The sequence below is a fragment of the Saccostrea echinata genome, unplaced genomic scaffold, assembly GCF_033153115.1.
Source record: "Saccostrea echinata isolate AGI-Se365-2 ecotype Australia unplaced genomic scaffold, CSIRO_AGI_Sech_v1 ptg000033l, whole genome shotgun sequence".
Taxonomy (NCBI): Eukaryota; Metazoa; Mollusca; class Bivalvia; order Ostreida; family Ostreidae; genus Saccostrea; species Saccostrea echinata.
In genome coordinates, this window is record NW_026889782.1 from 27600301 (window position 1) to 27625000 (window position 24700).

General features: G+C 34.0%; 1 protein-coding gene and 2 long non-coding RNA genes across 5 annotated transcripts in view; 2 read left to right on the plus strand and 1 right to left on the minus strand.

The window, feature by feature from the left end:
• Window positions 1-1024: 1024 nt before the first annotated feature.
• On the plus strand, window positions 1025-9036 carry LOC133198354 (uncharacterized). Its single transcript, XM_061334457.1, has 6 exons — window positions 1025-1047; window positions 1423-1492; window positions 1597-1796; window positions 2061-3999; window positions 4255-4515; window positions 4720-9036. Exons 1-6 carry the CDS (start codon window positions 1025-1027, stop codon window positions 9034-9036), a joined length of 6810 nt encoding a protein of 2269 aa, XP_061190441.1.
• A 2377-nt stretch (window positions 9037-11413) lies between these two features.
• LOC133198814 (uncharacterized) lies at window positions 11414-13204 on the minus strand. The gene is made up of 3 exons (XR_009722599.1): window positions 13068-13204; window positions 12460-12553; window positions 11414-12214 (listed from the first exon to the last, which is right to left on the minus strand). It is a non-coding gene; the product is annotated as an uncharacterized LOC133198814 (long non-coding RNA).
• An 8657-nt stretch (window positions 13205-21861) lies between these two features.
• Window positions 21862-24700, plus strand: part of LOC133198815 (uncharacterized) — a 25260-nt gene continuing 22421 nt past the window's right edge. For all 3 annotated transcript variants that reach the window (XR_009722601.1, XR_009722600.1, XR_009722602.1), the window contains exons 1-2: window positions 21862-21933; window positions 24670-24700. The exon at window positions 24670-24700 is cut by the window's right edge and continues 65 nt beyond it. This is a non-coding gene — a long non-coding RNA (uncharacterized LOC133198815). The remainder of the gene's footprint in view (window positions 21934-24669) is intronic.

Sequence of the window (24700 nt, forward strand, 5' to 3'; positions counted from 1 at the left end):
AGCCCCCTTCCAAGGAGAAATAATCAAGAAAAGACAAAAATAGGGTGGGGTCATTAAACAAATCTTCTCAGGAACCACTGGCCCAGAAAAGCTGAAACTTATATGGAAGCTTCCCGAGGTAGTGTAGATTCTAAATTATTCAAATCATAGCCCCCCGCCCCCCCCCCCCCCTTGGGTAGGGTGAGGCCACAATAAGGAATCAAAGTTTTACATTGAAATATATAGGAAAAATCTTTATAAATCCTCTTCACAATGACCACTGGGCCAGAAAAGCTGAAATTTATATGGAAGCTTCCTGAGGTAGAGCAGATTCTAATTGTTGAAATTATGACTCCCCGGGGTAGGGTGGGGCCACAATAAGTATTGCAAGGGGAAAATCTGGTGAAGAACAGCAGAGCCAAAGTTACTCAGGTCACTGTTGTGGCCCATGGGCCTCTAGTAATTATCAAGTGGTAAAGTTATTAATTTTTGAAATCTCTCAGATTTATGATCTTATTATTGCAAACACAGTGTATTGATACATATGTATTCCCAAATGGACCATGCCTGATACTTACACTGCTCACCCTACTATCATCAAATTGTCAGGATTATTTTCACCCACATACGATGGAAAAAATAATTTTAAACAATTGCTTTCTTATTTCTTTCTTACTGGGTTTGTCCTGTACAAATAAATCTTTTACCAAATTTACTCTAGAACTATAATATCACCTATTTAGCACATAAAACGACAATAAAATTGTTTTAAAAATTGGAGGTACCAATAGATGACATATATTGCTTATGCAATACTTTTGGCATGATTGCTTCATAAGTAGTAAGAGTTTTAATAAATTTCATTGACATTACGTTACAGTGATGAAAAGAATTAAATAAAAAGTCATTGACATACTGTTACAATGATGCTAAGATTACATCATGTATCATTTGAAAAGAATTTTTTTTATTTAGTGGTTCATGATGCCAAGGAAACAAAACAAAGGATACAGATACAGTTTTGTTTTAAATTTTGTAGTTCAAGATGCCCAGAAAAGAAAACAAAGGGTACAGATACAGAAAAGAACAAATCAAATTAATTAAAGTCAAATCCAGGTAAGAACCCCCCCCCCCCCCAACACACACACACACACTTTTTCTTTATACAAATTGTATTCACTTTACACATGATATCTCCATGAATTTTCATTCGTGAAAACATCAGGTCATTCAGAGTTAAGAAAAATAATGTGTATATCATTTGGATATTCAATTATATATATTCAATGTAATAATTAATACTATAGAGGACTTTTATTTTTTCCCTTATAATGCATAGTTTTATAATGTTTTTCATTTTCATGTCTATAATAACAATACTTTGAATCTAATTTTCATATTCTTATTGTTGACTTAACAAATTACATGAATTATTTTTATCAGATTGCCCAGCAATGAGACCAAACTGCCTAGCAGTTCAGAACAACCAACAGATCACAACTCACAAGATAAGGTAAAGTGGTTGATGTTAACTTATTAAATAACACCATTCAAAAATAACACAACAATTGTTTAAATAATCATTTCTCTCAAGAAAATTTTATGTCTTATTAACAGATATCACCAGTAGATCTTGGCTTGAAAAGGAAAAGCACTGAGAATGCTAACGATGATCATAAGGAAGTGAAAAAATTAAAATTACAGCAACAATATACCAAAATTTTACCAAATACAACAAATACAGCAGCTGATACTTATAAATCAACACATAAAAATCAACCCAATTTAGACATGAACCAAGAAAAGCTATATTCTCAGTTAGAGAAAGAAATACAAAATCAAATCAGCCTAATAGAGAAAAAAAAAAGACTTTCCAATGTTCAAACAACTGTCAGTCTTCAAGCAGGTAATATTAATAAAAAAACGATAAACAGTACACTAAGTAAAGCAAGGTGGAGATCAAAAAGAACTCCTGATCAAATCGCTGCAGACAGGGAGAGAAACAAAGTTCTACAACGTGAATTGAGATTACTAAACAAATTTGAAAATAAGAAAAAAGAAGCATTATCAAAACAAAACAGACGATTAAAAAGGACCCCAGCTCAAGTGGAGGCAGACAAGGAAGTGAACAGGAAACTTCAACAGAAAATCAGATCAAAGAGAACTCCAGCTCAAAAGGACACAGACAAGGAAGTGAACAGGAAACTTCAACAGAAAATCAGATCAAAGAGAACTCCAGCTCAAAAGAAGGCAGACAAGGAAGTGAACAGGAAACTTCAACAGAAAATCAGATCAAAGAGAACTCCAGCTCAAAAGGACACAGACAAGGAAGTGAACAGGAAACTTCAACAGAAAATCAGATCAAAGAGAACTCCAGCTCAAAAGGACACAGACAAGGAAGTGAACAGGAAACTTCAACAGAAAATCAGATCAAAGAGAACTCCAGCTCAAAAGAAGGCAGACAAGGAAGTGAACAGGAAACTTCAACAGAAAATCAGATCAAAGAGAACTCCAGCTCAAAAGGACACAGACAAGGAAGGGAACAGGAAACTTCAACAGAAAATCAGATCAAAGAGAACTCCAGCTCAAAAGGACACAGACAAGGAAGGGAACAGGAAACTTCAGCAGAAAATCAGATCAAAGAGAACTCCAGCTCAAAAGGAGGCAGACAAGAAAGTGAACACGAAACTTCAGCAGAAAATCAGATCAAAGAGAACTCCAGCTCAAAAGAAGGCAGACAAGGAAGTGAACACGAAACTTCAACAGAAAATCAGATCAAAGAGAACTCCAGCTCAAAAGGACACAGACAAGGAAGTGAACAGGAAACTTCAACAGAAAATCAGATCAAAGAGAACTTCAGATCAAAAGGACACAGACAAGGAAGTGAACAGGAAACTTCAACAGAAAATCAGATCAAAGAGAACTCCAGCTCAAAAGGAGGCAGACAAGGAAGTGAGCAGGAAACTTCAGCAGAAAATCAGATCAAAGAGAACTCCAGCTCAAAAGGAGGCAGACAAGGAAGAGAACACGAAACTTCAACAGAAAATCAGATCAAAGAGAACTCCAGCTCAAGTGAAAGCAGACAGAGAATTGAACACCAGTTTACAAAAGGAAATCAGATCGAAACGAACACATGAAAAAATTTCATTGGATAGACAAAAGGATAAAATTTGTAAAAATCTGAAAAGACAGCATCAACGTGAAGTATTCTCAAACATTTTGAAAGAGTTTCAGAAAGCCATTCAAGATGGACCAACCTACACATGTACATGCTGTCACAGACTGCTTTATAAGCAATCTGTTCAACATGTGATGTCATGTAATTACTTGAAGTGCACAAAAGAAATATTACTTCAATGTTTGACAGGTGAGGACACGATTTGTAAAACATGTCATAGATCTTTACAACAGGGGCACATTCCAGCTATGGCATCAGTTAACAAACTTCAAGTCAAACCTCTTCCTCCAGAATTAGAATGCCTTTCAGAACTGGAGGCTAGATTGATAGCAAAGAGAATACCATTTATGAAACTACTTAATTTACCAAGCGGAAAACAGAAGGCGGTTATTGGATCAGTTGTCAATGTCCCTGTTGATGTCACCCAAACATGTGCTTCATTGCCAAGGTCATCAACATCAGATATGGGATTCATTCCACTGAAACTGAAAAGAAAAATGAAATACACTGGACATGTCCAATATCAGATGATTAGACCTTCTGCAGTAGAGAAAGCACTATGCTACCTTAAACAGAACCACAAGTTATACAGAGATATTGATATAAATGCTATGTGGCAACAAGAATTTGAAAATGACAATGAGGAATTATGGCAAGCATTAACTGCAACACAAGATAACTTGGAAGAAAGATCAGAGGACAAACTGGAGAATGGTGCAGATCATAATAACAACGAAGAACAAAACGATATTAATATCTTTACAGATGTTAGACAACAGGTTAGCCATACCATCCTTCAACATGAAAAAACCCCAACCCAGACTTTTCAAGACCAAGATCAGGTTAGTAAACATCAAAAAAAAAAATCTTAACTAGGACACATGTTTCAAAATGTTTTAAGTTCAATAAATTTTAAATAAAATTATAGTGTATATCATACATGTAAAAATTACATGAGGTAGACATACATGCAAAATACTAAACCCAAACAACTCAATTTCAGTTCTATTAGTTGTTCTTTAAACAAAAATCATAAAAATATGTTAAATGTTATATGTATGAACTACTCCAACAATAACTGTCTTTTTGCTCTGCAGTATCATTCTACAGAAGAAGCAATGCATGATAATGGGCAAGAGTCATTAACATTATCTTCTGAGCACAGCACTGTATTAAATTCTAATGAAGTTGATGAATCAAATGAAGAAAGTGATGAAAGTGAGCTTAGAGGACTGACATATGATTCATGCTTACAACCTGAAAACATTGCTGCTTCTGCCTCTGGTAACAAAATCTTCAGTATTGCACCTGGCGAAGGAAGACTTCCAACCCAGATTTTACAAGACCAGAACAATGAGGTATGTGCTAAAGATAGGATACAGAGTTACAGTGTAAATAAATAAACATGTGGTTCTAGCAGTAACCTCTGATTAATAGCATTAGAAACAAAGCATTAGCAACCAAATGAAACATAATACATTACAGCATGGGAATAGTAGATTAAAAGATAAAAATAGAACAATTTTCATTCATGAATAAATACTCCAACTTTTTCATTACAGGTGCTGACATTTCCACATCTTTTTCCGACTGGAGAATTTGGTTTTGATGTTGAAAGAAACAATAAACTCACACTCAGAAAATACTTCATGACCAGATTGTGCAACAAAGACAATAGATTTGCAACAAATGTTGAATACCTTTTTTATGCTCAGTTTTTAACAGATTTCAAACAAGTGTCTGATAGCATAAACATTGCACTTAGAAAGGCAACTAATCAGTCCTCTACTGCTGTCACTGCTGGACAAGTTAAGAATGATGAATACCGAAAACAGCTGATTCAGACAGACAAAGGCTACCAATTTCTCCAAACTATACGTGGATCACCAGCATACTGTAAAAAAATTCTGTATGATTTACTGGGGATGATTAAACAGTTAGGACCATTTACATGGTTCCTCACTTTATCAGCAGCAGATCTACGCTGGCCTGAAACCATCTGTATAATAGCAGATCAATTCAAGGTTAAACTAACAAATGAAGATGTTGAGGCTTTGACTTGGGAGGAGAGATGCTCTTGGATTCGAAAAAATCCAATCACAGCAGCTCGTCAATTTGACTACAGAGTGCAGCAATTCATCAGGCTAATAATTAAAGGTGAAGTCCTTGGGAACATAACCGATTTCTACTACAGAGTGGAGTTCCAGCAGAGGGGCTCCCCTCACATCCATATGGTGTTATGGTCATCAGATGCTCCAGACTTTGAATCAGCTGAGGAACATGTTATTACTAATTTCATAGATTCATACATCTCTTGTAATCTTCCTGAGGAAGATGAGGATAAAGAGCTATATTCCTTGGTTAATACTTTGCAAAGACATGTCCATTCACACACGTGTCGTAAAACAGGAAAAAAATGTAGGTTTCATTATCCAAGACCTCCATCAGATGCAACTGTCATTTGTAGAATTAGCTCCCAGGGAGAAATTAGAGAGAATATCAAGCCAACTGAAATATTGCATACCGTGTTTGATACCATCACAAATGAAGACGTGGCTGGTTTAACTTTGAAAGAGGTCTTGACTTTAGCCAATATTCCATATAATAACTACATGTATGCTCTGCAACATTTCAAGTCCACAAACGGAGTTGTCCACAAAAGGGAACCAAAGGATGTGTACATAAACAACTACAATCCAAATATTCTCAGAGCTTGGCAGGCTAACACTGACCTTCAGTACATCACTGACCCCTATGCTTGTGTGATGTATATTGCATCATACATGACAAAACCTGAACATGAATTGGGTGAGCTGCTTACAGCAGCATCCAAACAAGCAGCTAATATGGATCTTCGTTCACAACTTAAAAAAGTTGGCAGCAAGTTTCTCAGTTCCCGAGAAGTGTCTGCACAAGAAGCAGCATATCGTATTTTGTCACTGCCTTTGAAAAGGTCCACCAGAGAAGTTATATATGTTCCAACAGATGTGTCTGAAGAACGAGTTCGAATGCTTAAGCCGATGAATATTATACAACATCTTGATGATGAAGATGAGGATATTTACATGGAGGGTATGGTAGATAGATATATATATAGACCAAAAGAACTAGAGAATATATGCTTAGCAGATTTTATCTCGTCATATAGACTACATTACAAGAAGCCTAAGGACAATGAAGAGTCTGATGATGTTGATATTCTTGACAATGATGACCAACCCACAATTGTTCTTAAGTTACAGGACAATAAAGGATACATCACAAAACGGAAAAAAAATGCTGTCATAAGGACACATCATTATTCAAAAGATCACAATCCAGAAAAATACTTCCATTCCCAACTAATGTTGTATGTTCCGTACAGAAAAGAGAAACAGCTCTTGGATGATGATGGCTCTTACAACACTACATTCAGAAAGAAAAACAAAGTAGTGCTTAGCAACAAAACCAAATTTGAGAAACATGCAGAAGTCATTGAGATGGCATATGAACAGCTTGAAGAAAATGGTCCACCTGAGGATGCATGGGCCCAAATAGCAGGAGAAATTGAACATCAGAGGCATATGCAACAAGAGGAGGGATCCACACCTGCTGAAGAATATGCAATTTTTGATCCAGCTAACCATCCTGAATCTCAACATTATGAAGCCTTTAAGTCACAACTTCCTATAACATCAGAGCGTCAAGAGTCAATAATGCCAGACACAGAATATCTACCATTTATGAGATCTCTCAATGTAGAACAGCGATTCATTTTCAATAAAATTTATGAGTGGTGTTTCCAAAAGTTGACATGTGTATCAACAGGAAAAGAACCAGATCAGATACTGACATTCATCACAGGAGGAGCCGGATCTGGTAAAAGCCACTTAATCAAAGCATTGTACCAAATGATCACTAAACTGTTGAGATCACAAGTGGATAATCCAGAAGAAATAGTATGTCTCTTAACAGCACCTACTGGAACTGCAGCAAGGAATATTCATGGACAAACTGTTCACTCAGCCTTTAGTATAATGCCAGGATTAGACTCTTGTTCCCACAAAACTCTCTCATCCCTACGAGTAAAGTTCGCTAATCTTAAATGCATCATCATCGATGAAGTATCAATGTTGGGATGTGAAGGTCTAGTGACTGTACATAATCGTTTAACAGAGATTATTGGAAAACCAAAATCAGACAGTCTCTTTGGGGGTGTATTAGTTATAGTTTTTGGTGACCTTTACCAACTCCCACCTGTTGGTCAAAGTCAAGTGTTTGCATTGCCGAAGAGCCCTAAGATGCGATTGTATGGATCTCTATGGCAACATTTTCATATAGCAACACTTTCCAAGATTATGCGACAGAGAGATGACGTAGAATTTGCAGAGCTCTTAAATCGAATCAGAACTAACATACAAAACAAAGATGATATTGAACTCCTAAGGACTAGACAAGTTTCACCAAATGACCCACAATATCCTGCAAATGCTCTACATGTTTACACAACAAATAAAAAAGTAGACCAACACAATCAAAACCATCTTGCTGCAACTGAGTATCCTGTATACACCATTAAAGCTCAGGACATGAACACAGAGCATCATACTGGTCAATTCCAAGTTCAGATGCCAGATAATCCAAATCGCACTGGAGGTTTGCATCAGTATATTCAGTTATCAAAAAATGCTCGTGTAATGATAACCAAAAATATTGATACATCAGATGGCCTGGTAAATGGAGCTCAAGGCACTATTGTTGGTTTTTATCCACCACCTCCAGAAAATTCATCAAACTACATCCCAGTATTTGTATTGCTTGAAATGGATGACCCAACTATTGGTTCCAATGCCAGGGATACTTTTAAAACAGTAATTCCTCCACATTCCAAAGCTGTACCAATACATCAAGAAGAAGTACGATTTACTGTTGGAAGATACAAAGTGGCACAGGTTTCTCGTCGGCAATTTCCCCTCACTTTGTCATGGGCATGTACCATTCACAAAGTACAGGGTCAAACACTGGATAAAATTGTAATATCTTGTGAAGGTCGCTACCAACCAGGTCAATTTTATGTAGCTGTTAGTAGAGTAACTAAACTCTCAGGATTATTTTTTCTGGATTTTAATGAAAAATGTATTTCTTGTAACAATGATGTGACTACAGAAATAAAAAGAATGACAACAGAACAGCCATTCAAAATCCTACCATTATGGACTCCAGATCAGTCTACAATCACTATTGCTCATTTGAACATCAACTCCTTGGCTGCTCATATCAAAGATTTGAAGGCAGATCTCATTCTTTCTACATCTGACATCATATGTATCACTGAAACATGGTTGACATCTAGACATTCAGATTCATCCATGAAGATTGATTCATTCAACATTCTCAGAGTTGACAGAGAATTATGCTACAACAGTGATCAGATAGACAGGAGTAAACTTTCATATGGGGGTGTTTGTTCTTATATTTCAGTTGAATGGACATTACAGCCATTGCATAATCAAAACCAAACCAAAGGAATTGAATATGAACTTTTCAAAGCAGAGAGAAATTCACACTCAATTCTTATTCTTCATGTGTATCGTCCTCCATGGCTTTCTCTTCAAGATTTCACCAAACACCTTATCAAAATTATGGATAAAATGGATAATCTTCCTACTCTAGTCTTAGGTGACTTTAACATCAATACTTTAAAACAACCAAACAACTTACTTTTACTTGCATTAGATGCAAAAAATTTCCAGCAAGTTGTGTGCCAACCAACGCATGTTTCTGGATCCTGTATTGACCACCTTTATATCCAAAAGGAGTTATTATCAGTATATAATATAAGAGTATTACCAGTTCCTTATTCTCAACATGATGCCTTTCAAATAAATATAAAGATATAAAGGTATTAAACATTCAAGATGTTATGAATGACAGATTTTCTCTTCTTTTCTCTATGAAATAAAAAGTGATCATTTTTTTAGCTCTACTGGTCACAGATCAAAAGACCTTATGTGATCTACTTATGCAATAATAGGTGTCCATCCATCTTTCTAGCTGTCTGTCCGTCCGTTCGTAAACATTTTTTTCAAAACGCTACTCCTCCTGCAGTTTTGCTTTGATTTCAGTATAACTTGGCACACAAGTAGACTCTACTAAGATACATAATTCTATGCTTCGGTTTTTGATTTCAATGAAAGGTGTTGCCATGCTTACTAAAATTAGAAATTTCTGTGAAAAGCTTTCAAAACGATACTCCTCCTACAGTTTTGATCTGCTTTGAATGGTGTTGCCATTGTTACAATAAATAGGAATTTCAGGCTCCGGGGCCATAAAACTTAGATGAGCTCACTTTGATCTCATTCTCACTTTTCTACTATTAATTCCTGAGGTAAAAGTGAGACTGAGATCAAAAGTGAGCTGGTCTAAGTTTTCTTGCCCCCAAGCCTGGTCTGATTTCAATATAACTTGGCACACAAGTAGACTACACTTTCTCATGATTATGATTACATTACCATTAAATAACAGTTTGTCAGCAAAACTCCTGCACTGAATATCTTGAAACTTTGTTATTTCAGACATAATATGTGGATTTGTATATTATCAAGAAATTTTTATTCCATTATTTATCTAGAAACTTCATCCCAGATTTGAATGTCCTCATACGCAGGAAGTTTTGATGTGATGATTTTTTGCAAATAATGCCCTTTTTGATTTACACTGTACTTAAAGTGCACTGTGCCATTCATTATGTGTTGCATTGTCAAGTTTTGCGGGAGCGTGGGGTATGTGAGCTTGCTCACTTTTTCTTTCATTTGTAAATGATCTATTACATGTATTTGTAAATTTAGATTAACCTTATTTTCAGAAAAGAAAATCTAAAAGAATATAAACCCACCAAAAATGGTGTATGATCACAAGCACTGTGTTTGTGGTTTAATTTACCAAGGGTGTGATATTGATCTGCATGCTGCGGCTAAGGGGCCTGATACGGCTATTGTGACGTCAGCCATATCGCATATGCAAAAAACCTGTATTTATTACTATAGTCTGTCCCACCAAGCTATTGTCACCACTTTTTGCAACATATCTCAAAATATATAAATACCTTGGCCTTCAGCCTAGGTCCGATCGATAGATCATTTTTTTTCCAATTTTCCTCCATTTATCCGAACCCTCGAGTTCAACCGGTGTATTGACACGGCGGCAAATTCAAAGTCTACGGGGATTTAACATTGCCAAAATGGCCGTCACTTCGGAAGGGGATCAATCATTATTCGTGGATTTCCGTACTTTACCGTCATTGACGTAATGACGTAACACACTTTCGGAAATTCTCTGCACTTACGGACGTCCGGAAAAGCATACCGCCCGAGACTTACCAAGCACCTAATACACGTGTATTTTAAAATTAGTGATAAAATACGGAGTTTTAAGCATACATTGCATATCAATTGACAGAAAAAGTTTAAAAGAGCTAAACACTGCGACCCATTTGAATTCATATACTCAAGGATTCGTAAGTTTGAATGTTAAAAACATTCGAGGCTGCAAAATATCAACCAATGAAGAGTGCCATGACTGCTTTGCCAAAACATGTAAGCGAATACGTTCTATAGAGTGTAAATGTAAACAAAATCTACAACTTTACCTTGCATTGAGTAAATCCCAAACACATATATAGTTCAATGTAAACACGATTAAACATCTTGTCACTTCTATACATGTCCCGTAAATGCACTTCCTGGATTTATATACTTATAACACTTATCACACCATATATCCACCTTTGTTAATACTTTTTGAATCTTTGTGCAAAACAAGACTTGTAGTCTGCATCAAACTACGTCACCAGAGGATTTTGACCTTGCCCTTCGAAAACTTCCTGTATCGGTATTAGGTAAATCCGGGCCCTGAGATTTTAAACATTTTATATCAAGTCTTTCCATTAATAAATGCCAGAATACCAAAGATCAAGGACACACTCAAACATGTACTCATGGAATACATTTTATTTTTTTTTTTATTATGTCTGTAGATTTTGCATGAATATAAACTTTTAAAATATAACCAGGGATCTCTACTAACTATAAAGTATATAGGTCCCTGATATATAACACACACTTTTAAAAAAAAAAATGTATATTTGCAGGAAATATAAATTCTTGTCGAATCCCTCTCATATTATTTTTTCCAAACATTAAGAAAAAAAAAATAATTAAAAACTATAGACAAAATTAAATAAGCATAAATAATACAAAACATTTTACAGCTGTTTTATTTGGAAACAAGAATTTAATTGTAGGATACAGAATAGCTAGCTGATGAAGGCATCAGACAGACCAGCACAAGCAAAGATGATTAAACCACCCAAAGTACCTGCAGATACATGTATATGGCCTTCTATAGTTTTTGAAAATTGAAAAACTGTGGAATCATTTTATTGTGGGGGGGGGGGGGATTAATCAGCTGTTAGTGGGCAGGCATTTAATTCAACTGGTTTGTGCAGACATAATTCATAAGGTTAACTTTAAAATACATTAAGTTAAAGATTCAATGAATTGACAAGTTGAAAAAATAAGTATTTGTGGGAATATAAATTAGTGGATATGTTTGACCCACCTATCCTCCTCCAAGAACAATGATGATTCCACAGTAAATGCTGCCAATTACTTTTTTTTAAAATACCAAATAATTGAGTTATGTGTCTAAAACTGACAAAGTAAATACTTGTTGAAGTTATGCTAATTTACATCTTCTTTTGTGCAAAGTAAATTCACACTGTAATAATTAAGGGTATAACATACAAATTCAGAAGAAGAAATGAAAGTCAACTGCTCTGTGGTGATGTTGTTTATGGTTTGAAAGTCCCTTCAGCCTTGGTACAATAGAAAAGTCTTGACTCATATTCAACACAATGAAGCCAAGAATGAAGCTATGAATGAGTTGGAGAGTGGGTATCTTGTTTTTTTTTTTATTTACACTCTTAACAGTTCTGTTGAAAATGGTTTCTGCCTTATCCAGTGTCCAGATCACTAAGTAGACTACCAGTTAATATTTGTTTCAGCCATCACTTTTGGTCTGAAATAGATAATAAAACACATCTTAAATGTTATTAAAATTCTTGAGAATGAAAATTTATGGTTAAGTAATTGAAGTGAAATTAAAGAATGAATTTCAATTCTACATGTACCAAGATACATGTAGTATAAATTATATACATATGGAAACTACAATTTTTATTTTCAGATTCCAGCCTGAAGTATGCAATTCAGAGAGGAAAGACATTTTAATATTTTATATATACATGTACATGTATAACTTACTAGTCCAGAAGATTCCTGAGACTCTGTGATTCACCCAATTACATGAATGCCTTCGAGTCTGGTCATCATAACAATGTACTCCATTTTTTTTAACCTTCAAAAAAAAAAAAATTATGTAAATAAATATAAAGGCATAATCAAGTATACTTTACTTCTTTATTACAATTTGCTCATACACTGTATACAATATGCATGATCTTAGTTTCTGGCCTTTTATTTAGTACATGTATGCTAGAATACTGTACATAACTTTAATTTTACAAATGAATGTTTTGCTAAATTTTTCTTTTGGACATAAAGAATGGATGCGTACAAGGCGAAGATAATACCCCACTCTGAGAAAAGACATTTCTTAATTCTTAAGTTCATGATGTTATATTTCACAAAAATTGTATTGTCAATATCATCTTTTACACATTTGCTTCTTTTATTTAATTGAATAACTTATTGATTAGTATTTTTTATTTTCAATTATGAAGGTATGTGGAAAGAAAAAAAAAGAGCCGAAGGCTCAAGTGAGCTTTTCTGATCAAAGGGTGTCCGGCGTCTGCCATCTATAAACTTTTTTGACTTCTTCTCAAGAACCGCTGGGCCAATTTAAAACAAACCTGCAAATGTGACAAAGCATCCTTGGGTGAAGAGGATTTAAGTTTGTTCACAGGAAGTGCCATGCCTTCTTTCAAGGAGAGATAATGAAGAGTTCATGAAAATTTAGTGGCATCTTTAAAAATCTTCTCAGGAACCACTAGCTAGGCAAGAAAAGATGAAAATTATGTAAAAGCTTCATTACAAATTACATTACATGTACAATCAAGTTTATTCATATCATAACCCCGGGGAGGGGGGGGGGCACAAGAGGGGAGTGAAGTTTTATGTAGGAATATATGGGAAATGTCTTTAAAAATCTTCTTCTCGAGAACAGCTTTGCCACTATTAGCCATATTAATTCAGAAGCAACCTTGGGTAATGTAGAATCAAGTTATCCTCAGGTAGTGTAGATTCAAGTTTGTTCAAATTAGGGGGGTGGGCACACAACAGAGGGTCAAAGTTTCGCATAAGAATATATAGGAATCATCTTGAAAAAAAATCTTCTGTTCAAGAACAGCAAAGCCATGATTAGTCATGTTATTATAGAAGCATCCTCAGGTAGTGTAGATTCAAATTTGTTCAATTTTAGGATGGGTAGGGTGGGGCCACCAGGGTTCGAAATTCACTATATACAACTCGCAAAACACGAGTTAGAATTCCCAAATTGCGAGTTGAAAATTAGGTAACTCACAAAAACTTGCGAGTTGATTTTTTTTTTTTTTTGCATTGAAACTGTAGCAAAATTATATAATATGACAGAACACAATACTTTTGATTTAAATCAGTAATTTAAATAAAAGTCACACTGTAGTTGTATTTTGTGTACTGTACAGTAGTTACTTTTTCCTTAAGTTACATGTATTAAATTTATATAAATTTAACTTTATATGAAAATTGCGAGTAGTCTTATAAAATTGCGAGTTCACTTTGTTGGTACTCGCAATTATTTGCGAGTTGTAATTTTAGGGAGTTTCTAACCCTGGGCCACAATGAGCGATGAGCGTTTTACATAGGAATACATGGGGGGGGGGTCTTTAAAATTCTTCTGTAAAGAACAGCAAAGCCATGATTAGTAATATTGATATGGAAGCATCCTGAGGTAGTGAAAATTTAAGTTTGCCATTGACATTACTAACAACTTTTTTTTTTATAAATGTAACTCTTCCTTGAACTTTGAAAATTGTAATATATCTCACAGCAGGAGATAGTCCTGTATGCTCTCTTTCTTTATTGTTTGAACAAAATGGGTTAACTATGGGGTAGATGTAAGTCAATGAATTTCAAATTATGAACTTTAAAGAAATACCCCCCCCCCCCCAAAAAAAAAAAATAATAAAGATTTTTTTTTACAATACTGGTGAAAGAAAAAAAAAAAGAAATCTCAAGGGTTGTATACCAGGGAAACTTGCAGCATTACCATATTATGAATTCCAACTTAACAAAAAATTGTTAGTGAAAAAGAGGGGGGACTGAGGAACAACCAAAAAAAAAAAATCACACTGTCTTTCACATGAAGGGATGAAATGTAACTGCAAAGTTAGTACTGGAAGTGTGAATATTTCAAAATGGGAGTATTTGGGGCATGCCCCCTCCCCTGGAAAGTTTAGGATTAACGTAATAATTTGCATTCTGAGAGCTAATCTAAGTTCATTTATTTTATAATAAAATGCAGCATGCTTACTTTATCCTCAACTTAATGTATATTTAATCGAAAATTTTCTGTAACTAAAAGGGGGAAATTTGACATTTTATTCATCAGGTGAAAGGATTGTTTACAATGAATTCTGTGGACCAACTGTTGCGTTTTAGATATGTTCCCTGTGACTGAAAGAGAAAGTAGACCTATCATAAAAGTCATTACCATTATAGATCTACTGAAAGTTTTCGTTTTCCCCCACTAGGCCTACTGTGCAGATATGCATTGGGCGCTTTCGCCGAATAATGCTTGATTTTGACAAATCATTAGCACTTGAAAACATTCTTTTGTGGGTGTACTTTCAGAAGTAAAAAAAAAACAACTTACGTTTTCATCGAAGGAAGCTGTAAATTACACATCATGTCAGCAACATCCCCTTTATAGAGCAGTGCGTTATCCACAACTTGTACTGCATTGAATTCGGATTATTTTCTCTCAGTTTATGAGAAAACTCGTCAAATATATTTGAATGCAAAACAATACTTATATTTTTTACCAAAACACACTGAATTGCTTTCGTTGAATTTTTAGGATTTTTTGTAATTTTAATTTGGCAAGAACGACTACTCCCTCGATAAACTGGTTTCCTGCCCCGTGATCTTGACGCTAATGGACGAGTTTACCATGTTAAATCCCCGTAGACTTTGAATTTGCCGCCGTGTCAATACACCGGTTGAACTCGAGGGTTCGGATAAATGCAGGAAGTTTGGAAAAAAAAAATGATCCATCTCTCGAACCTAGGTTGAAGGCCAAGGTATTTATATATTTTGAGATATGTTGCAAAAAGTGGTGACAGTAGCTTGGTGGGACAGACTATAAGTGTGTAATAAAAAGTTGGAAAGTAGGTTAGAAGTTATTGATATTAGGGTTACCTGGTAATTATGTGATATGGCCCTGGTCAGTTATTTTTACACGCCCAGATCAATAGAATGGGGACACCTATTGTTTTTGTCCTGTCTGTCTGTTGTCAACTTTAACCTTTGTCATTACTTTTGAACCATGAGAGATTAAACACTTATATTTAGTATGCTTATACTCTAATAATGTCAGTTCTTTCAAATGACACCAAGGTCAATGACCTTGTGACCTTGACTATGACCTATATGTAAAAGTAAATTCTTTTTCATAACTTTTGAACCATAGGAGATAGAGTTCATGTGTGATATGCCTACTCCTCTAATCAAGTTCTTTCAAATTACACCACCAAGGTCAATGACTTTGTGACCTTGTCTATGACTTATCTGCTAAAAATCGTCCTTTTGGAACTTTGTTACTGCTGGGTGCATAGTGTTTCACAAAAACATCTTGTTTTATGTAAATCACATTTTAAAAAGTCAATATAATGTAGGAAATCCTAGTATACAATTATTTGATTTATTCCATTGAGTTCATGTAATTATCTGAGTTCAACTAATTGTTCTAATTAATTTAAAACAATAATGCAATTTTGTAATCTTGCATAAATTTATGCTGAACTGTATATTTTGTAGGGAAAATCAACGAAGGAAAAATTGCATAGAATACAATTGGGATGGATCGATTATAGTTTCAGCGACAAAAGATACAAACAAGTGAAAAACACTATCAAAAACCCAGATGTTTCAAATAGAAGCGTTATGCTACCTGGGAACACCGACTATCAGGAAACATTAAGGAGAGTGATCGCTGAGTTTTTTCCCCGTGGGAAAAGCGTGAGAGGAAAAGAAAATTCATTTACATTCGAACTGGGAAACAGCAAGGGAAACCCCCTAAATAAAAGCAATTTTTCCATCCAATCATGGTTGAATGAAGTAGAAACACAGCGCCCACGGTTATACCTACTAAGTAAACGAAAGGTAAATCATTGCAAAACTGTAATATTTAAAACTATACATTATAGAAATGTATTTTCTGCAATATCATATATATCGAATGAATCAATTATAATTAGAGCAATTGAGTATGTGTATAAAGTACCTATCTGATTTTATAGACATTGAACTTTACAATTGAGTCCCATTCTGACAGTGAGTCAGATTATGAATTACCAGATGTATCCGACTTTCTTATGAGTGAGCTACCAGTCGTGACATCCTGTAGCACAACAGTTACTGTGGAATCCAACATTGTGGTAAGAACTAATTATAGTATATATGCAATAGAATTTCTACATGCTATATGCATGGTGCATTTCTGGTTTATTTGTAATTTTAGAGACAGCTAGATTTTAGTCAATGTACATTGATTATATTGATTGGTTGCTGAAAATCATGACTGCACAACTTCTTTTCAAAACTTTGGTATTATCACCAGTTACATAATGGCAATCATAATTGATTTAAACTAAGTACACAGATTGAATCATATTGTTAACCACCACAAGAAATGCAAATTGAGGCAATTATGCATCTTAATTACCTATTACTGAATTTTATATTTTACAATTTTCAGCAAACCTCAGTGAGTCAAGATCACACATCAAGTGTAAGTATATACATTGTACATTTCTGTGATAATTGATCATTTAAAAAGTTTGTCTGAGTCTTAAAATTTAGTTTAACCCTGCCTGCTTTCTGATTGTAAAATAAACAAAGAGTTACATGAGGAAACTGCATGATTTTTTATTGTGCTTGAATGAACAGCTTGTGTCAGTTACAGTACGTAAGCAATATAGTCATTAAATCTATAGCTAGTAATATTAGACCAGTTATGAGATTTATCAGTAGATGTACAGTAAACATTCATTTCAAGAAATATATATATACTATATATTATTGGCATATATAGTGATATTGCTGGGTTATACATTATGTATACTGGTATTGATGCGAAGCTGTTCTGAATATGGTCAATTACTAATTTTATTGTGTAAGCAGAAACTAATGGCATGTGAACCTAGTTTAAAATCAACATTGAGCTCCAAAAGGCTCGATAAGGGTTACTAATTGATCTCTAGATTTGATTATCATAATACATGCATGTATCTTGATTTCCATATCAACACTCTTTTATTTTCTTTTTCAGTCGGGAATTCTTGCTCAAGCTAATATTTCAACAGTAAGTATATTTACTGGTCATTTACATTGTTTTTAAATTTCAGTTTTAAAGCTGACTTTAGCCAGCTATATACTGTAAACCAACTTTTATTCGCGTGCGAGAAATTTTCGCGAAGTTTGCGAGAGCCTCGACATCGCGAATATTTCTCGCCGCGAACCGGTCCTTAAAGTGTATTTGTCTATTTACTACAAATCCAAAAAAGCTTGATCGCGAAAATTTATCGTCGCGAACAAGTTTAACCCTAGTAAATCGCGAAAAAAAGTCGTCGCGAATAAAAGTTGATTTACAGTATAGGCTTGAGTGAAGTATATACTAATTGATATGTGTTCAGATTGACTCGCTCTGTCTGTACTTGAAATATGAGTGTTTGATTCTCTCTGTTGTTGTGTATTTATATTATGTTGTGTGATAATTTTTGGTCATAAGGGCAGATGTCACAAACAAACTTCTATATCAGAAACCTTGAAAAATATGACCACTTCGTCCAATTGACTTTGTATATTAAGAAGTAGAATGAATATGTTTAACAAGTTTTCAATTTTTCATTCAAATTTTCACAAGTGAAAGTTGTATACCTGTATAGGTTGCAGAAATGGGTAGAATTTTGAGCATCATAGAAATTTTACTAAATAAATTTCTTAACACCAATTTTTTTTATGTGAACTTGAATACAGTCCAGGTAACTAAATTATAAATTACCATATTATAAAAGATGCAAAAATTTAATTCTGCTATCATGTTATACTTTATAATTTTAGCCAACAACCGTGACATTTGTGCAGACGGACACTCCAACTGTAAGTGAATTTTATTTCCATATAGTATGTCTTATGAACTCATTTAAGCTCAAAGCGCTGATCCCATTTGTCTTTCGTCCATCTATCTGTCATTTTTTTTTTTACACTTTCAACTTTTTTCTCAAGAATCACTGAGCAAATTTCAACCAAAATTGCCACAATTAAAACATCACTGGGTAAAGGGAATTCAGATTTGCACAAATGAAAAACCATACCCTCTTTCAAAGGGAGATAATTGAGAGTTAGTTCAATTAATGTTCGGTGTTAAAATTCTCAACAACCAATGCAACAGAAGAGTATTTGGAACTTTCGCGAAGCCTTTTTCACAAGTGTACATCAATTTTGTTCAAATCATGTGTAGGTTTGGACAACTGTGGCCACGGGGTGTCAATTTTTTAAAAAGGAATATGTAGGGAAAATCTTCTTAAATCTTCTTTATACAGAACAGAAAAGTCATGATTAGTTATATTAATATCATCAAGAAGTGTACATTCACATGTCATAAACTCAAAACCATTGTGAAAGGGACTGGGACACAATGGGCGATTAAAGTTATGCATAAGAATATTTGGAAAATTTAAAAATATTCAAAATCCATTTCTTAATATTAAACAGCAAAGCCATGATGGACATAATTGTATGGAGGCATCCTTAGGTAGTGGCTAGGTTAAAGGTTCTTCAGATCTTGACCCTTAAGCCTGGGGATAGTGTGGGTTACAATAGATATTCAAAGTTTAACATACAAGAGACAGATTATATGAGAAATATGTTTAAAGATAAAATTCTATCAAGGACAACAAAGCCTTTTTCATTATTATATGTTAAAGAAAGTCTTTAAAAATCTAAGTTGTGACCACTTAATATATATTTAAACATTTCAATACTTATTTCTGCTTTTTCCTAGCCAAAGTGCTCAGGTGAGGTATGTGGCCGATGCACCTCTTTTTTTCTATACATTTGGCACAAAAATTGTTTATGTGAATATTGCTTGAAAAAGTTGAAGATTAATAAAAAGCTAACATAGTATTGGGTATAGTGAGTCACCCTAGGGCCTAATACTGAAAGAACCCAAATGATTTTCTCTAAATGAAATAAATGAATATACAAATATATATATATATATATATATATATATATATATATATATATATATATATATATATATATATATATATATATATGACATATGGCTTTAGGAGACCAAGGAGGATATATTTTCTGGCTTAGGGAGACCACTGGATTAAGGCGACCTTTTTCGGTCTCCCTATTATTTTGACCTCATCAGTATTGCAAATGTCTTTTTATAGATAAATAAACAGTCTGCCATTAAATATTATTAATCTTTAACTCTGTTATTTAACATTCAAAAGTTGTCTAATTTCTATCATCTTCCCTAAAAAAGGAAAGAAATTATAACCTACGTATAATTTCAAAGGATAATTTTTCTGCATTTTGGAGACCATGAAAAACATGCAATTAAACAAAAAATCTAGCATATATATTTTTTCCGCTTTTGATTTGTTCAAATGAGTGTTTCTTTAACTTAGTTTTCCATGTTTTATGTTAAAAACCTAAAAAGGAAAAATATTGTAAATTTATGAACCATGTTTTGAATTCTTAGCAAGTGCTTTCCGTCATTTGTTCCGAATGCCATCGGAATGCCCCTTCAGTTTTCAGAAAATGACCTCTGAACACCATGGATGTTGAGAAATTTGGGTAAGTAACTAAAATGATACAGTAATAAGTTGTAATTAAGAATACACAAGACAAACATTCGGTTTTTTTTTTCTTGCCTAGTAATTTAGCTTTCAAGAGAAAAAGTATGATTTTGAATAATCGTTAGACTATAGTTCGGTATATAAAATCCTGAAGAAAATTCGAAATAAAGTTAAATGATAGGCCCCTATATTTTTTAATTCTTTTATGCAAGTCCACAAACAAATTAAATATTTAAAGATTAGGCCGAACGTTGAAAAAATAGTCTCGCAAGTTGACGCAGCTATTTCGAGCTTAAAAATTTAAATTAAACATTCTGTAAACATCATGCAGGACATGATCATCATGATATAGTATAAATGAAACAGACCCTGTAAGAAAAAAATAGCTGTAATTTAATAATTGTTTATTAATATAATGTGGTCCTCTGCTAATAGAATATATATGCTGTAAAAAAAATCTGAATCAGGGTGAAGCAGATTTGATACAATACATGGCTGAAGGAACGGGGGGGGGGGGGGCGCAGGCCCCCTGAATTTTTGCTGAAATTTAGGTATACTGTAGAAAACATTGCTCCTTTATGCTTGGGCCCCCTCAATAATAACCTCTGATGATCTATTTTTCTTTTGCTTTTGGGCCCCCTCAATAATAACCTCTGATAATGTATTTTTCTTTTGCTTATTAAAAATTTTTTGGTTTGTAGCCTCCCCCAACCTGAAACTGAAAAATGTTGTTTGGTTGTGCTCCCCCCCCCCCTCCAACTAAATTACGTACGGGCCTATTCTCCATCCCTGAGGTTTTCTTTCACCAAAGAAAGATTAATTGGTAACAGTTCAGATATATATAGCAATATTTACGGAAGGGAATATTCTCGTTTAATTATGAAGATGTGACAGTAACTCAGTCAAAGCCACAGTGAGTGTAACATTTATTTAATATTATTGTTAATGTTTACAAATAGTGAAATACTGATACTGTGAAATTTTAATGGAAATAGAAAATATAAAAGTACAACCATTTATTTTAAATCACATACATGAAAAGCTTCTTTTTTTCAAGCAATTGGAAATTCTTCATTTTTTCATGAAATTATTTTATTTCGTATGTATGATAATTTATTTCGTATTTTAATTCAGTCAACAAATCATTGTCGCAGCCTAGTTCCCTTCATTATTTTCAGCAGTTCAGTGACAGAGAAAAAATGATCATTTGAGGTTTATACCCCCCCCCCTCCCCACCAAATGAAACTGAAAAATGTTTGGTTTTGATCCCCTTCAACTGAAATTGATTCCTACTTACCCTACTTACAGGCTTAACTATGAAGATGTGACAGGGAGTGTAATAATAATAATTGTTCAGACGGATACATATTAAGCTGATATTCGTATCAAATTTTAATGGATAGATAGAAATTAATAAACAATTACAACCATTTATTATAAACTACATAAAGATAATTTTTCAAGCAATTTGAAATTCTTCATTTTTTATGATAATATTTTATTTCGTATAAAGTTTAGAGGTTTATTCGTATCAGCAAATCTGTGTACGAGTTAATAACGCAGCCTGGTTCCCTGCATTTTCAGTGACAGAGAACCAGAATAAGATTGTAGGGAAACAAGCCTTGTTACAAGGTTTGAGGTTTGTTTATTTTATATTTTAATTTACACTTTTTAAAAATTATTATTATTATGCAAAAATCTGTGTGCAGATGAATATTTACATTTTAATGTTATAAGTCGTTTTGTGGTTCATATTTGCGGTGACTGTCCCACGTGTGTTTACCTGTTTACATTCACCTACTGACCTAGAGTCTTCAAAATATACCTTCTGTAATCATGACTGTTGTAATCTTGTTTTTATGTTAGTTTACCGTATGTAACTTGACTGTTGTATAGATTTATAGCGATCACTGCAAGCTTTTAATATTTAGGTGAAGAGAAATTTCAGACTATCAATCACAGGCACTTGTTTCATATACGGTGCACCCCTACTTATTTTTACCACAAGGTATCTAACTCAATTTCAGGCACCCCCGCTTCAAGCTCGTATTTTGTTCATGTATCATTATCAATCATTAACCTACTTTAAAATGACATCGTTCGCTTCAAGAGACTTTTTTCTTGTCAAATAAATCGTTTCAGACGTCTCTGGTCGAGTCTCTTTATTGTAAAGCACTTATTTATTCCACGAAAATTACCTCGATACATTTTAAGACTTTAGATGGGATACAACTTCCAGTTGGGGGTAGAATAAAACCAAAGACTTCCGAGTATTCCATTCCGAGGTCTCTGGTTTTATCCTTCATTTATAACCCCAACCGCAAATTTGTATCGAAAATTACCTTGATACATTTTAAGACTTCAGATGGGATACAAATTTCATTTTTTTCACAGGTCATGAGGTTTCAACTTAAAAAATAAAAATTATTATGTAATAAAGGGGACTTTATATGATCACCCGGCGCTGTCGCTTTAGTTCAGTCTTCAAAACAATTCTTTTTCAGCACATGCCCTTCGGGCATGTAGACCTATCATTTTTACCCAGCCCATTCAAATTTGTACATGTCCTACTCAAAATTCTTACATTTACCAGTATTGTGCAACAAAAAAAACCCATTAGGTATAAAGGTTTTATATTAATTTTTTCAGCGTTGTAAACCAACCATGGCCTGTGATTGCCATTTTCTAAAGTGTTTTTGTTCATAAATAACTTTTGAGTTGCATGCTAGTCATTTGTTGGCCGGTTTAGCTAAACTGAATTTCAGAAATGGGATCATGACTGTAGTGCCACAGTATGTGGCATTGATGAACATTTCGTAATTTAGCAAGCAACTTCGAGAAAACAAATAGGTTAAACTAAACACTTCAATGATTAGAATGACAATCATTTGACAGGTCGTATCGAGAATGTAGACAGGCAATCCATCGACATTACATATAGCAATGTTTAAGCGAATAATGGGGGTAGGACAGAATAAATGGCAAGTAAAGATCGTACAATGAAAGAAGATTCACATATGCCCTCTTCGGACATGTAATTTGGCAATTTTTACATGCCCGGCTGCAAATTTAACAGGTCCCTGGCATTGGACTCCCGGGTTATTTGGAAGACTGTTAGTTTTAATATATAGTTTCATGAGGTCCGACAACATTGATTCTCAATGTCTACTCCCTCTACCCCATACACTTATCTTGATAAAATTATATAAATTATATTATTAATTATATAAATTGATATAAATTATATATACTGGTCTTGCTTATATAATTTTACAATGTCATAAACAGCTGCTTAAGTGCATATAATATTGTAAATGGATTTATATATAGGATTAGGGAAAGATCCTCACTTGATTATGGCAGCATATTTAGCTCGTAGGAGTTTATTATCTACCACACATGATCAATGTCACTTTTGGACGTGAATGACTTTTGACACCCTAACTTCAGTTCAAATCAACGTTAACTTTATGTGATGTCTCTCTGAATCTTTTTTGGCATGTAACTTGGGTAAAAACAATTAAGTACTCTTGATGCATTTGATTTCTCTTAGCCCGTTTAAACATTTCCAAGGTCTATACCAGTTTTTGCAGGGGCGAAACTATGTAGAAGTTGGAAAAGAAACCCATCCCCTTTTTGACGTATTTGGTTTTCAAGGGGTGAAAATTTTCAATATTACACTCAACTACATGCAATATTTATTATATTATACTGAATGTTTTATACAAATACAAATAATAGTGAACCTTGAGCGCATAAATCTGCGCAGTCACTATTTTTTGGAATATCACCCGTCGTCAAGTAATGTTGACTGTTGCGACACTGGGCGTGGCTTCATTATTCAGCGGATAATAGTGCTTTTTAACAAATGTTTCTTGACGAATCAGATTAATTCATCAAATATACCTGAAAGTACAATATTAATTAATTGTCATCATTTTTCTATGTTACCATTTTTACTGGTAATGGTTTTGAAATGATAGGAACATGCACTGTTCAAAAAGTCTTAAAATGATGTTTTGGCTCAATTTCTTTGTTAGATTACTGTGTTGAACTAAGGCAGGTCAATTAAAGTAACATGATCCTATAGATTCCATGTACATTTAGTACTGTAAAGTAGACAAGTTTATTGTTCTCACAAGTAGTTCTCAAACATTGATTTAAGTTGGTCTCCTGAAGGATGTAATAATGCAATTGGTCTGCTTAAGGTACAGTGTATAATATAGACATGCATATTTTATTTTGAATTTGTATTATGTCAATCATTAGAAATATATGGATCTTAATTAAAAAACATTGTTTTCATTAGAATTTAAGATATGTATAATAGGCATATATTCTTCATGCTTTTCCATAGTTAAGTCCTTTTTTACAGGGTCTCTGCTAGAATCATGTGGACCCCAGTG

Excerpts from the sequence above, each read along its gene's own strand:
- LOC133198354 (XM_061334457.1), top strand. The coding sequence starts at position 1,025 with ATGCCCAGAAAAGAAAACAAAGG. Across the intron at positions 1,048-1,422 it reads CCCAGAAAAGAAAACAAAGG|ATTGCCCAGCAATGAGACCA; the intron begins GTACAGATACAG and ends TATTTTTATCAG. Across the intron at positions 4,516-4,719 it reads TACAAGACCAGAACAATGAG|GTGCTGACATTTCCACATCT; the intron begins GTATGTGCTAAA and ends TTTTCATTACAG.